General features: G+C 40.3%; 1 protein-coding gene across 16 annotated transcripts in view; it reads right to left on the reverse strand.

Moving 5' to 3' along the window:
• The window catches only part of LOC140211819 (CUGBP Elav-like family member 4), an 860614-nt gene that overhangs the window by 275760 nt on the left and 572419 nt on the right, over positions 1–12435 (reverse strand). For all 16 annotated transcript variants that reach the window (XM_072281967.1, XM_072281972.1, XM_072281970.1 and 13 more), the window contains one exon: positions 9418–9466. In XM_072281967.1, coding sequence (XP_072138068.1) covers positions 9418–9466 — 49 coding nt within the window. The remainder of the gene's footprint in view (positions 1–9417; positions 9467–12435) is intronic.

Below are 12435 nucleotides of genomic sequence, written 5' to 3' on the forward strand. Positions count from 1 at the left end.
TCCTATTTGAACATGAGGCCCAGAACTGCTCATATTACTCCAAATGTGGCCTGAACACTGCCTTATAAAGCCTCAGCGTTACGTATCCTTGCTTTTTATTCTAGTCCTCTAAATTTACTAAATTTAATTTATTAAATATAAATATCACTCTGGTCTCAATGCCACTTGTGACTCTTTTCTGTGCAGGTTGGGTGCATTTCCAAAATTTCCAAACAGAATATGTCATAGAAATTCAGATTTTTTTTAAGCATGGGATTTAGAACATATGCTGAGGAAATCATATTAACTGTACAAATGTCATTTGCTGGCTCGGGGAGAAACTTTAACAATAATAGCACAAGTTAAGTGTCATTAACTGAGTTTCAATGGAAAGTATTTAGTTCCTCAGCTAAAGGTTACAGCAGAAAAGTAGTTAAGTTGCTGGATTAGCAGTGACAGGATAGGGAGCAGGGTGGATGTGAGTTCAAGTCCTACCACGGAACTTGGGGAATTTAAATTTAAGTAATTGAATAAATTTGGAACTGTATTTAGACAACGTGCTGATGGAAAAGCTGTGGTTTGTTGCAAAATTAACCCCACATTTTCTTGATTTCCTTCTATCCTAGCATGTATGTGACTCAAGACCTTTAATTACTTCAGTTCAGGAGCATTAACGAATGGACAATGAACGCTGGGGTTGCGGTTATATCCTCATTGAATTCTGTTGAATTAATAACAAAGAAAATGACACTCTCTGATCCATAACAGTAGAAGACAGAACAGTACGGTACAGTATAGGAACAGGCCCTTCAGCCCACAACATCTGCACCAACCATGATGATAAATTCGATTAAATCTCTTCAGCCTGCATATTTCCCTCCATTGCTTGCATCCATGTGTTTATCTAACAGACCTTAAATGCTGCTATTGTATCTGTTTCCATGCTGGCAGCCTTTTCTAGGCATTTGCCATTATTTGTGTAAAAAAATCTTGCCTTTCACTTCCTTTTAAATTTTTCCCCTCTCACCTGGATAGTGTATATCTATTGCCTACTGTTCAAAAGACAGAAACTCTTGTCCCAAATATTACACCGGGTTTGAGTGGAACATTGGCCATGTTTGCTCAAGGAACATAGAATAGTACAGCATAGAACAGGCCCTTCACCCACAATATTGTGCCAACTTTTTCACCTACTCAATCTAGTCCATCCTTCCCACATAATCCTCCATCTTTCTTTCATCCATGTGCCTATCTAAGATCTCTTAAATGTCCTTAATTTATCTGCCTCTACCACCACCCCTGACAGTGCATTCCACATACACACTGCTGTGTAAAAAGCCTAGGTCTGACACTCCCCTATACTTTCCTTCAAAGATCTTAAACTTATGCCCTTTCACTCTCTGTTTTGGGAAAATATCTCCTGCTGTCCACTCTATCTATGCCTCTCATCATCTTGTACACCTCTATCGTCACCTCTCATCTTCCTTCACTCCAAAGAAAAAAGCCCCAGCTCACTCAACCTGTCTTCATAAGACATGCTCTCTAGTCCAGGCAGCATCCCAGTAAATCTCCTCTGCACCCTCTCAAAAGCTTCCATATCCCTCCTGTAATGAGGGACTGGAACTGAACACAATAATCCAAGTATTAACCAGACCTTTATGGAACTACAACGTTAACTCGTAACTCTTGAATTAAATTTCCTGACTAATGAAGGCTCCCTCAGATTCTACATGTGACTAGTCACCTCCTGAGCCTGAAGGTAAGGGTAGGACCAACCGAAATCACTGTATGGCTCATGATTCCATATTAACTGTGAGCTCCAATGATTTATCTTTCTTAAGGTGCCCAGGTAGGTAATGTCAGCCTTCACTAAGAAATACTTCAAACAAAATCAAGTTTTTCTGGGCATGATTTACAACTAAACAGGACAATAATAGAGAGAAAGTCCACACCTGATCCTTTGGTTCATTTTCTTATCTTTATTTTCATCTCATTCATTTTGACAGCTCTTTTATCCTGATAAATGTGTTCACCCATTGCATCTGAGGCACATGTCCAATACATCTCTCTAAGCATTCTGGCCACATCCCAAGTTCTGCCAGATCCATTGTCTGCTGAAGACAGCCATTAATTTATGCAGTGGTGCAGGAGAAATAGGATTTGAAGAATTCACTCAAGTGTATCTATAAGCTGTGAGAATTTATCCCTGCCACCTGAGTCTGAAACTAAATTATGAACCTGCACTACTTGACACACCCACGCCTGCCATCTCCACACTCCACTGAATAACCTCTCTTATCCAAAAGCCAATGACTCAGTCTTAGCTGGTCCTCTTAGTGAAAAATCTCAATTGTCCCAAAATGAAATCTTTTTAGCCTTGAAGTAAGACCAGGCATTTATATCAAACCTTTCACATCTTCAATCGGTCTTAAAGCACTTGACAGGCAATGAACAATGAAGGCGTTAGTGTGGGAAAGGTGCATTACTAGTCTGCCTTTGAGAGGCTTGAAATATCTGCTTACAGGGGGACTGTGCAATTTACATTCAAGCAATGAAGTGAATGTGAAATCAGTCAAAACGAGTCTTTGCAATGGTGACCACAAAACCCTGCAGTAGATTGTGCTTAAAACCCCATCTTGTTCACTGATGTCTTTCAGGGATGTGAATCTGATATCTTTACCCAGTCTGGCCTCTTTGTGACTGCAGGCGTCCCAATGAAGCAGACTCTTATTTGCTAGTTGGAGATAGACACTAAAGGTTGGCATTGTCAGCAATGTCTACATCCTGTGAATGAATAGGTAATTGAAAGATTTCAGAAGTATGGTCCCTTTGGTAAAAACAAACCCCAAGAGCCTATTTGCAAAAGATAAGTTCTATCTTGGTTCTGTCTTTTAGACTACCATGTTGCAGTGCAGTATCCCCCATAGTCAGAATGGTGATCACTAGCCCATTATCCTTACTCAGAGACCTGACACAGTTTGGGAGATTACTTTGTTAAGCACCTTTGCTCTGTCCACTGTAAAAGACAGAATCTCGCAGTGAACACTCATTTCAATTTGACTTCCCATTTCCACACCAACGTGTTTGTCCATGACCTCCTCTACTGCCACAATGAGGCCAAACTCATTTTGAAGGAGCGACACTCATATTCTTTCTTTGTAGCCTTTAGCCTGATGGCATGAAAATTCTCGAACTTCCAATAACCAATCCCTTCTGTTTCTCCCCACATTCTGGTGGCACTCTCACCCCTTCTCTTCTTTCACCTGCCTTCTTGACCTCTTCAGTACCCCAGCTCGTTCCCTTTATTCTACTACGCTCCCCTGTCATATTCCTCTTACCTCTTCCACCTGCCTAGTTGTACACTTTCCCCTCCCGCCACCTTCATATTCTGGCTTCTGCCCTCTTCCATTCTAGTCCTTTCTAGTCCTAATGGAGTGTCTCAACCCAAGATATCGATTGCTTATTTCCCTTCATAGATGCTGTCTGACCTGTTGAATACTTCCAGCGTTCTGTGTGTATTGCTCAGGTTTTCCAGAAGATGCAGAATCTCTCGTGTCTCTAACATTCAGATGCATCAGGCATTTTGGTGGGTATATGATATGTTGCAAAAAGTGTTGAATACAAGAGTAAAGATCTTACTACTGTATATAGACTATATATATAGATGTGCACATGACAATAAACTCGATTTGAAAATGTGTAGGTTAGACACCTACTTAGAGGAATAATCAGTGACCATGATGAAATATACAGAATCCTTTGAGGACCACTACTCAGATGTGGAGCTGATGGTTAAAGAGTCTAAAACCAAGTGTCATACTCACTAAATAAAGAGGAGATCTTTTCAGACTAAAATGAGGTTAAAATTCCCAAGACTGAAGAATCCCAAAGATTTCTGTGAACAGTCAATAAATGCATTCAGAACTAGGATTAATAGATTCTAGGAGATAGGACAATATGCTGTTGAGTTTAAACATCAACCAGGGTAGACGTCAGCACTGGCTTGATGTCATGCTCCTGATTCGAAATTGTTTTTAATCATTCATCTTAAAGTTCCAACACAGTAACCGGGGGTCACATATAGATCAGACTAGGTAAGTTTAGTAGGTTTTTACCCCTGAAGAACATAAAGAACTAAATGGGTTCAACATAACATATCAGGGAGTTCTAACAGACATTTTTCTTACTTCACCAAATTTGAATTCCTGAGATGGGATTCAAAATTCTGTCTCCAGGCTATCAATCCAGACCTCTGATGCTAATACATACTGATATAATTAGTAAACTACCACAGCTACATTTCTGAGTGGAAAAGGGATGAGCAATGGAAGGGATAATGTCAATGCACACCTATTTTTAAGACTTGATTTGTAGTATTGGGACAGGAAGGTGGTGCGCAGGGAGAAGTACATACACTTTTCCACTAATGCATACTTAAAGACAAGTCATGCCACACTATGATTGACGCCGTCTTCTGCATTTGAAACTGGCCATGGAATTGTTTTGGTTTGTTGGGTCTTTGAGGCCTCGCCATTACCTTGGTGTGTGTGTCGCCAGCAAGTTAATGCAGTTGCTTCTAGATTCTTGAGGAAAACACAAAGCACTCTTGACTGCTATGATCTCTTTGCTGCATTGTTTCCTCGGAACAACTGACATTTTTCTCTCTTTGTATTTTGGCTCCCAGCTACCAAGTTCAGAAAATAAATCTCAATTGTTTAGGAAGCAGTATCCAGAAGGCATGTTTAATGAAACAGACTGAGGAAACTATATATCTCCCTGCACGGATCTCCCAACAGCATGCTCAACTTCCGTGCAGTTACAACCCTCTATAAGTCCAGAAACTAAATGGAATATACAAGTGATAGTAAATATGCACCTTGTGTAATTTCCAACGTTTACCTCCCACACAGACCATAGCAACTCACAGTGCACACAACTACTGCACAAATGGAAATGAAAACATGCCCAAAATGTTACTGTATTAAATCCAAGATCTACAGCAAATACATAAATTATGTAGAATACGGCAGGAGATGCACACGATTCATTGTTTGTCACTTTATGCTGTCACACCACTTTAGATAGATGAAGATTAACTTAGCAAGCATTTTTTAACAGGGTTTGTATTTTTCAGTTTTTCTTTTTGGTTTAGTTTGAGAGTTTTTAATCTTTTTTTGATTATTCAGCAGAATTGTGTACTTTCTTTCTGAGGAGTTCACCAATTTCTGATTTCTTTAAAGCAAAACTTGCGTTGATAATACTTACAGACTAGTTCACCTTAATTACTTCCCTAATGAATTATTAACTTTCTCTCAGTTAATCACAAATTCTTAATGCAAAATGAGTGAGGAAGAACAATCTGCATAATTCATATTAAATGCCAGCACAGAGTTTCATCATTGTCTCAAATAAAAAGAGAAGCTTCCCAGATGGGCCTTTAGGGATGTTGTTTGATTTACAATCATTGAAAACTGTAAACGTATGGTAGTATGCAGTTAGCATAATGTTATTACAGCGCCAGTCTCAGTGACCTGGGTTCAATTCTGCCGCCATCTGTTAGGAACTTGTGCGTTTTCCCTGTGACTGCGAGGGTTTCCTCCGGTGCTCCAATTTCTTCTCACATTCCAAAGGCGCATGGGTGAGAAGGTTAAATGGTCACATAGGCATAGTTGGACGGCGTGGGCTCATTGGGCTGGAACTGCCTGTTACCGCAAAGTATCTCTAAATAAGTATAAAGTTATATTCAAAAAATCCGGCCCAGTTTACAATCTGTGATTTTCTCTCTGTTGCAAACCAGTGTTTACCTCAGCATGTGGTACAGTATCACAAAATAGCATTGAGCCATCCGATGAATGTAGAATTGGGAATTTACCCACTATGGACAGTACCATGTGTTGATACAGTGCTAGCATTGAATGGGCTTGAACTGGTATTAGGCATCTCTTCTCCCTTGCTTGTTTCATATCATACTGTGTTGTTTTAACTTACCAGGTATTTTGTCAGTATCATTGAGAATGATTTTAGTACAGCAACATGTATAGAAAGCTTACCTTCCATCAATTATGATAATTAACAATTATGAATATCCAAACCTGCTTTGAAATGAATTGAAAAGAGTAGGCATACTCAAGTTTAGTACTTCCTCATTGCAATAGACATAGAGAATTCTCTCACATAATGGACAGTGGTTGGTGGAATAACTACATTATAAGTCCAATATTTTTGTTAGGTAAGTGTCCCAAAGGATTTCTGTCAATGCCAAGCAAACCGAGTTGAGATACGTACTGGCTAAACACTGAATGTTTCCTTCTTGTGGCAATACATTAAAAAAAATTTAGCAGTCATTTCAGCTTTAGTTGAAATAATTGGGATTATAAATGCTGAAAGGTATTCAAGCTGTGTTTGAAGGGAAGCAATGGAACAAAGAGATTCTTCATGAGGAGGTTCCTGGAGGACATTGTTAAATGTTTTAGTCACGTTTTAGTCACACAATGCCTTTGTGATGTGTGTGTTGGTGGCACATCACGCTTAAATGAATCTTCATCTAAGAAAAAGGATGAGCTCATTCAATTCTCCCTGCTCCGTGACAAATAACAGGACAGCCTGCAAACATTTTTCAATCACCTTCTTGAAAACCATAATGTATGAACTATCTCAATATTTAAATTGTTGCCATATTAAATCATTAAACCTGCATATCAAGAGAAATAAATTGTATACTAATGACATAATCAAGAAAGATAAATTAAATGCAGAGGTGACAAGATCCTACAAAGTCAATTCAGGGAGATAGGTGCTAAGTTAAAAGACATGACCTCCGAGGTTGTGAGTTCAAGATTACTTCCTGTGCCACGTGCTAGTGAAGCCAGAAAAAGAGAGGTGATACATTTTAACATCTGGCAAAGGAGTTGGTGCAGCAGGGAGATTTCAGATTTTTGGATCATTGTGCTCTCTTCCAGGGAAGGTGGGACCTGCACGGATGGGATTGTTTGCATCTGAACTGGAGTGGGACTAATATGCTATCGGGAAGGCTTGCTGGTGCTGCTCGATGGTGGTGGTGGGGGGATTGTGTTTAAACTAGAGTTGCAGGGGTGTGGGAACCAGAGTGCCTGAACTGATAGTGGAGTAGTTGTGGAGAATGATATTGTTAAGCCTATATACAAAGTCAGGAATCGAAAGGTTGAGCATAGTGGGACGAATGTTCTGAGCTGCATATATTTCAATACAAAGAATATTGCAGGAAAGACAGATGAGCTTAGGGTATTAGTGAGACTTTGTTGTATGAGGGGCAGGACTGGCAGCTCAACATTCCAGGGTTTCGTTGTTTTAGATATGATAGAGCAGGAGGGATTAAAGGGGAGGGGTGGCACGACCAGTCACGGAAAATGTCGTGGCAGTGCTCAGTCAGGACAAACTAGCGACTTTGTCTAGTGAGGCTTTGTGGGTAGAATTGAGAAATAAGAAAGGTATGACCATATTATTGGGATTGTATTATAGACCACTGACAGTCCACAGGATTTAGAGGAGCAAATTTGCAGAGAGATTCCAGACTGTTGCAAGAAACATAAGGTTGTGATGGTAGATAGTTTTAATTTACCATATATTGACTGGGACTCTCATACTGTAAAAAGTCTGAATGGGAAGGAGTTTGTCAAATGTGTTCAGGAAAGTTTAGTCAATCAGTACACAGAAGTCCCAACTAGAGAAAGTGTGATACTAGATTTTCTACTAGGCGTAAGGCAGGGCAGATGACAGAATTTATGTAGGAGAACACTTAGCACCTAGGGATCATAATGCCATTAGTTTCAGTGTAATTATGGTAAAGAATAGGTCTGGTCCTTTGGCTGTGATTTTAAATTGGAAAAAGGCCAATTTTGATGGTACCATAAAGGATTTGGCAAGTGTGATTGGGACAGGTCGTTTTCAGGCAAAGGTTTACTTGGTAAGTGGGAGGTATTAAAAGGTGAAATTTTGAGAGTACAGAGTTTATATATTCCTGTCAGGATAAAAGAGGTTATGGGTTAAGGGTAAAAGGTGAATTGTTTAAGAGGAATATGAGGGGAAACTTTTTCAATCAGAGATTGGTAAGAGGTTGGAATGAGCTGCCAGTGCAAGTGGTGGAAGTGGGGTCGATTTCAACATTTAAGAAATATTTAGATAGGTAGATAAATGGGAGGGGTATGGTCTGGATGCTCGCCAATGAGATCAGGCAGATTAATGGTTCGGCAAGGACTAGAATGGCCAAAAGGTCTGTTTCTGTGCTATATTTTTCTATGACTCTATCACTTTAAAAGCTGATTACATAGTCAGAAAAGTAACAAGGCCTCAGATGACATCATTAGGAAGATAACCATGCTGGTGATCACATAAGCTCAGACAGGCCAATAACTTCAATAGACTCTGGGTAGTTCAATTAACTACCACAATTATAAATGTAAAAACAAATCTTGCACTTCAAGCATCACTATAAAGTCATTTGTCAAAGCATCGTTTTTCCAAAATCAGTGAATATCGATCTACTAGAATTTAGAATTACAATAATAAAACAAAGCTAAAGACAAATCTCCAACCAATTCAGCATTGTCAAGAAGTATGTGACAGTATGGAACCAGAGTGTAAGAAATTCTAATATTAATTTCATTAAATTGTGATCAGAATTGCATGTTTATTTTGGGTAGTGTTACACAGAGACAAGATATGTGGAGTTAAACAGCTCACCAAACCGAGAGGACTCATCTGTTGCATCACTAAAGAAGAATACTGTCACCACTATAGCTAATGCATTATTTTAACAAAGTAATAAATGGGTTAACTGACAGTATAAGTTATAACATCTGAGCAGTTCTTTAGTCACTTAGTAGACGTTTTGATCAACCCTGTCCTAGTCTAGGATAGCTTAATCTTGGCCAGACATGTCCAGCTCTCGGCCTAGGGTCACAAGTGATTGAGTTCCTGTCTCTCTTTGAGGAAAGAGGGAAGTCCATCTTTCCACCTCATGCAGAAATTGCTTTGTGTCACAGTGCTTACTATATCTACAAGCAGAGGAAACGAACACTTGTAGGCCATTAACCTGCCTTTCCGATGAATCAAAGAGAGAACTGGGCCCAGACTACATTAGATTAGACTCATCAACCTTGATGCTGATGGCAATTGTATCAACACTCTGACATTGCCTGCATTATTTGTGAATAGGAGTCCTGCACTGTCAGTAAAGCAACACATTTGTGTATTTCCCAATTGAGAGAAGGGACTTTAACTGGACAAATTAAATTTCGCTTGGCATGGAATGCCATTTGTCAGGCACATGAACATCGATTAAATTTCTTGGCGAGCCGGCTTCCACACAGCACAATGCAGTGGTTTATCAACCCTCTGCTGCTTAAGCTGATGGAAGGTAATTTTAGAGGCAGAGGTATAATTGTGAAGTTAAATATCTACCTCCTCGACCTTCGCTGTCGGCAGGCTTCACCTGAATGGGTCGGTTCATCTGCAAAGGAAAAGGAAAATGTGGTTAAACATATGGCAAAAATTTGCTTCTCAGCATTTGTCAAAACAAAAGATAAACCAGCATCAAAGAAATAAAAGCCAGAGCAGGGCATACGAACGCATGAGTCTCCCTCACCATTAAACAGTCCATGGTTCAAGGTAAAGATCTCAGAGACTTATAACTTCACAGCATTTAGACTGAGCAACATACCCAAAAGGCTGGAGACGTTCATGAGTCTCAATCCAAAACCCATATTTAAAGCAGAGGTAGATAGGTTCTTGATTAGTAGAGGCCTTAAAGGCTATAGGGAGAAGGCAAGAGAATGGGGTTGTAAGGGAAGATAAATCAACAATGGTCAAATGGAGGAGCAAACTCGATAGGCCAAATGGCCTAATGCTACTCCTTTGTCTTATGTTCCTATATCTAATGGAAATGTTGACTGTTTATCTCCATCCATAGATGCTGCCTGACCTTTCAAGCTCCTCCAGCATTTTGTGTGTGTTGCTTAAGGTTTCCACTATCTGCAACATAAAGAATGTTTTGCCTTAATGACTACCCCCTTAACCCAAACTCTGCTCTTTTGTTCCAAATTATCCAGTCTGAGGAAGTGTTCATTCAGTGTCTACCCATCACTCTGTATCAGACACTAGAATAGGAAAAGTTACACTGTAAGAGAAAGATATTAGGTCCATCTCGCCTGTGCTGGCCCAGAAAGTGCCACATGGCCTTCCCCCACCTACCAGAGAAACACATCCAAAATGCTGGAGGAACTCAGCAAGTCAGGCAGGGAGGGAACATTGACTCAGACGATGAGAGGCCTGCGTCGGGCATTTTCATGCCTTACAAGGCGCAGATTGGAAGTCTGTGTGGGGCACCACTCCTCGCACAGACACTAGAGCAATGTGTGGTTAAGTGCCTTGCTCAGGGACACAAATACACTGCCACAGCTGAGGCTCGAACTAGCGACCTTCAGATCACTAGACAAACGGCTTAACCACTTGGCCACGTGCCCAACACAAAGTCAGGCAGCATCTATAGAAAGGAATAAAATGCCAGTATTTCAAGCCGTAACCCTTGATTGGGACTGGAAAGGAGGGGAAGAGAAGCCAGAAGAAGAAAATGGGGAGAGGGGAAAGAATAAAAGCTGGAAGGTGGTTGGTGAAGACAGGTGAGCTGGAAGGTAGGTGAGTGGAGGAGGGTTAATGAAATGAGAAGTTGGGAGGTGAAAGGTGAAAAAGTTAAAGGGCTGAAGAGAAGGAATCTGATAAGAGAGAAGAGTGGACAATGGGAGAAAGAGAAGAAGGAAGAGCGTCAGGGTAGGTGATAGGTAGGGAGAAGAAAGGAGGTAAGAGGGGAGCCAGAGTGGAGATTAGAAAAAGAGGGAAGGGGGAAGAGGAAAAATTACCAGAAGTTAGAGAAATCAATGTTCATGCCATCAGATTGCAGGCTACACTAACAGAATATGAGCTATTGCTCCTCCAACATGCGTTTGGCCTCATCATGGCAGTAGAAAAGGCTATGGATTGACATGTCAGAGTGGGGATGGGGATTGTATATCCGATGTTTTTTTATGCTGTCTCTTTTCCATTCATTCCATTGATCCAAAAATCTATCTGTCTAAGTACTGAATTTATCTGACAATGAATATCTCCCAGCCTTCAACTTCCAGTTCTTGATGTGTCTTCAATTAAGTATCCAGATGTATTTTTAAATTTGATTTCTCTCTCAACCACCCTTTCAGGTGGCTGGTACCAAATTGCCTGACACTCTCTGGGTAAAGTATTATTTCCTTATCTTCCACCAATTGGAATTTTTTACCTCTCTACAAGAGAAATTAAAATCTTCCCTATTTTATCCTTCCAAGGTCCCTCGTATACATTACAGTTAAGCATTCTGTCATCCTCCGCTGTAGCAAAAAATAATCCTTTTTGCCGATCTTTTCTTATTGCCATAATTTTATTATCCTGGTCACATCTTTATAAATCCCCTCTGCATCAGTTCAATCACGTCATCTCAATGAACTCTCATTCATTTAAACTTTGATGACTATGACTGACTTGGCCCCATAACTTTTTGATACTTGACAGTAACTTGTGACTGATCATTATAATTAGTAAGATATGGGCTCATGCCATCAAGATGGGTATTAATTAAAGTAATACACTTGCTGATATTAAGCTTCAGTCTCCGAAGAGGAAGCTAACTCAAAAAGGAATAACGATTTATAACTAAGGAGTTGAATGGCTTCAGAGACAGCCAGTATAGAAACAAGACCTTCAGTGTAGATGGGTAGCCCATGGGTTGGTAATCTTGACCAATCATCAAACAACTTTCTACCCCAGGGGTTCCCAACCTTTTTCATGCCACGGACCTTTACTGTTAACTGAGGGGTCGATGGGCAGCAGTTTGGGACCCCTGTTCTACACTAATCCTCATCATACTCTTGACCCATTCCTGCTTCTCTTCCTCCCCACACTAGGCACAACTTATGTTAGCCAATGAGCCTACCAGCCTGTGTGCAATGGGAGGAATTCAGAGTACCCAGAAGAAACCCAGACACACATTATAAGAAAGTACACACAGATATTGCCAGAGGTTCTGTTCAAATCGGGGTCCCAGTTTCTGTAAAGCAGTAGACACGAGGGGTGATTAATAAGGTAGAAGGAGATAATTTTAGAAAACCTAGCTCATTTATTTTTCAACATAGTCCCGTCCTACATTTACACACTTAGTCCAGTGGTCTTGGAGCATACGGATCCTGGACCTCCAGAAAGTGTCCACAGCAAGGGTGATTGATAAGTTTGTGGCCGAAGGTAGAAGGACATGAGTTATATGGCTCTCGTTACATGCACATGCAGGTCAACTCTTTGAGTAATTATGCAGAAAGTTTGAAGTTAATAACATCTCCTTCTACCGTAGGCCACGAACTTATCAATCACCCCTGATGAGTTATTAACTTCAGAATTTCT

This window comes from Mobula birostris, chromosome 18, assembly GCF_030028105.1.
Source record: "Mobula birostris isolate sMobBir1 chromosome 18, sMobBir1.hap1, whole genome shotgun sequence".
In the NCBI taxonomy this organism is placed as follows: Eukaryota; Metazoa; Chordata; class Chondrichthyes; order Myliobatiformes; family Myliobatidae; genus Mobula; species Mobula birostris.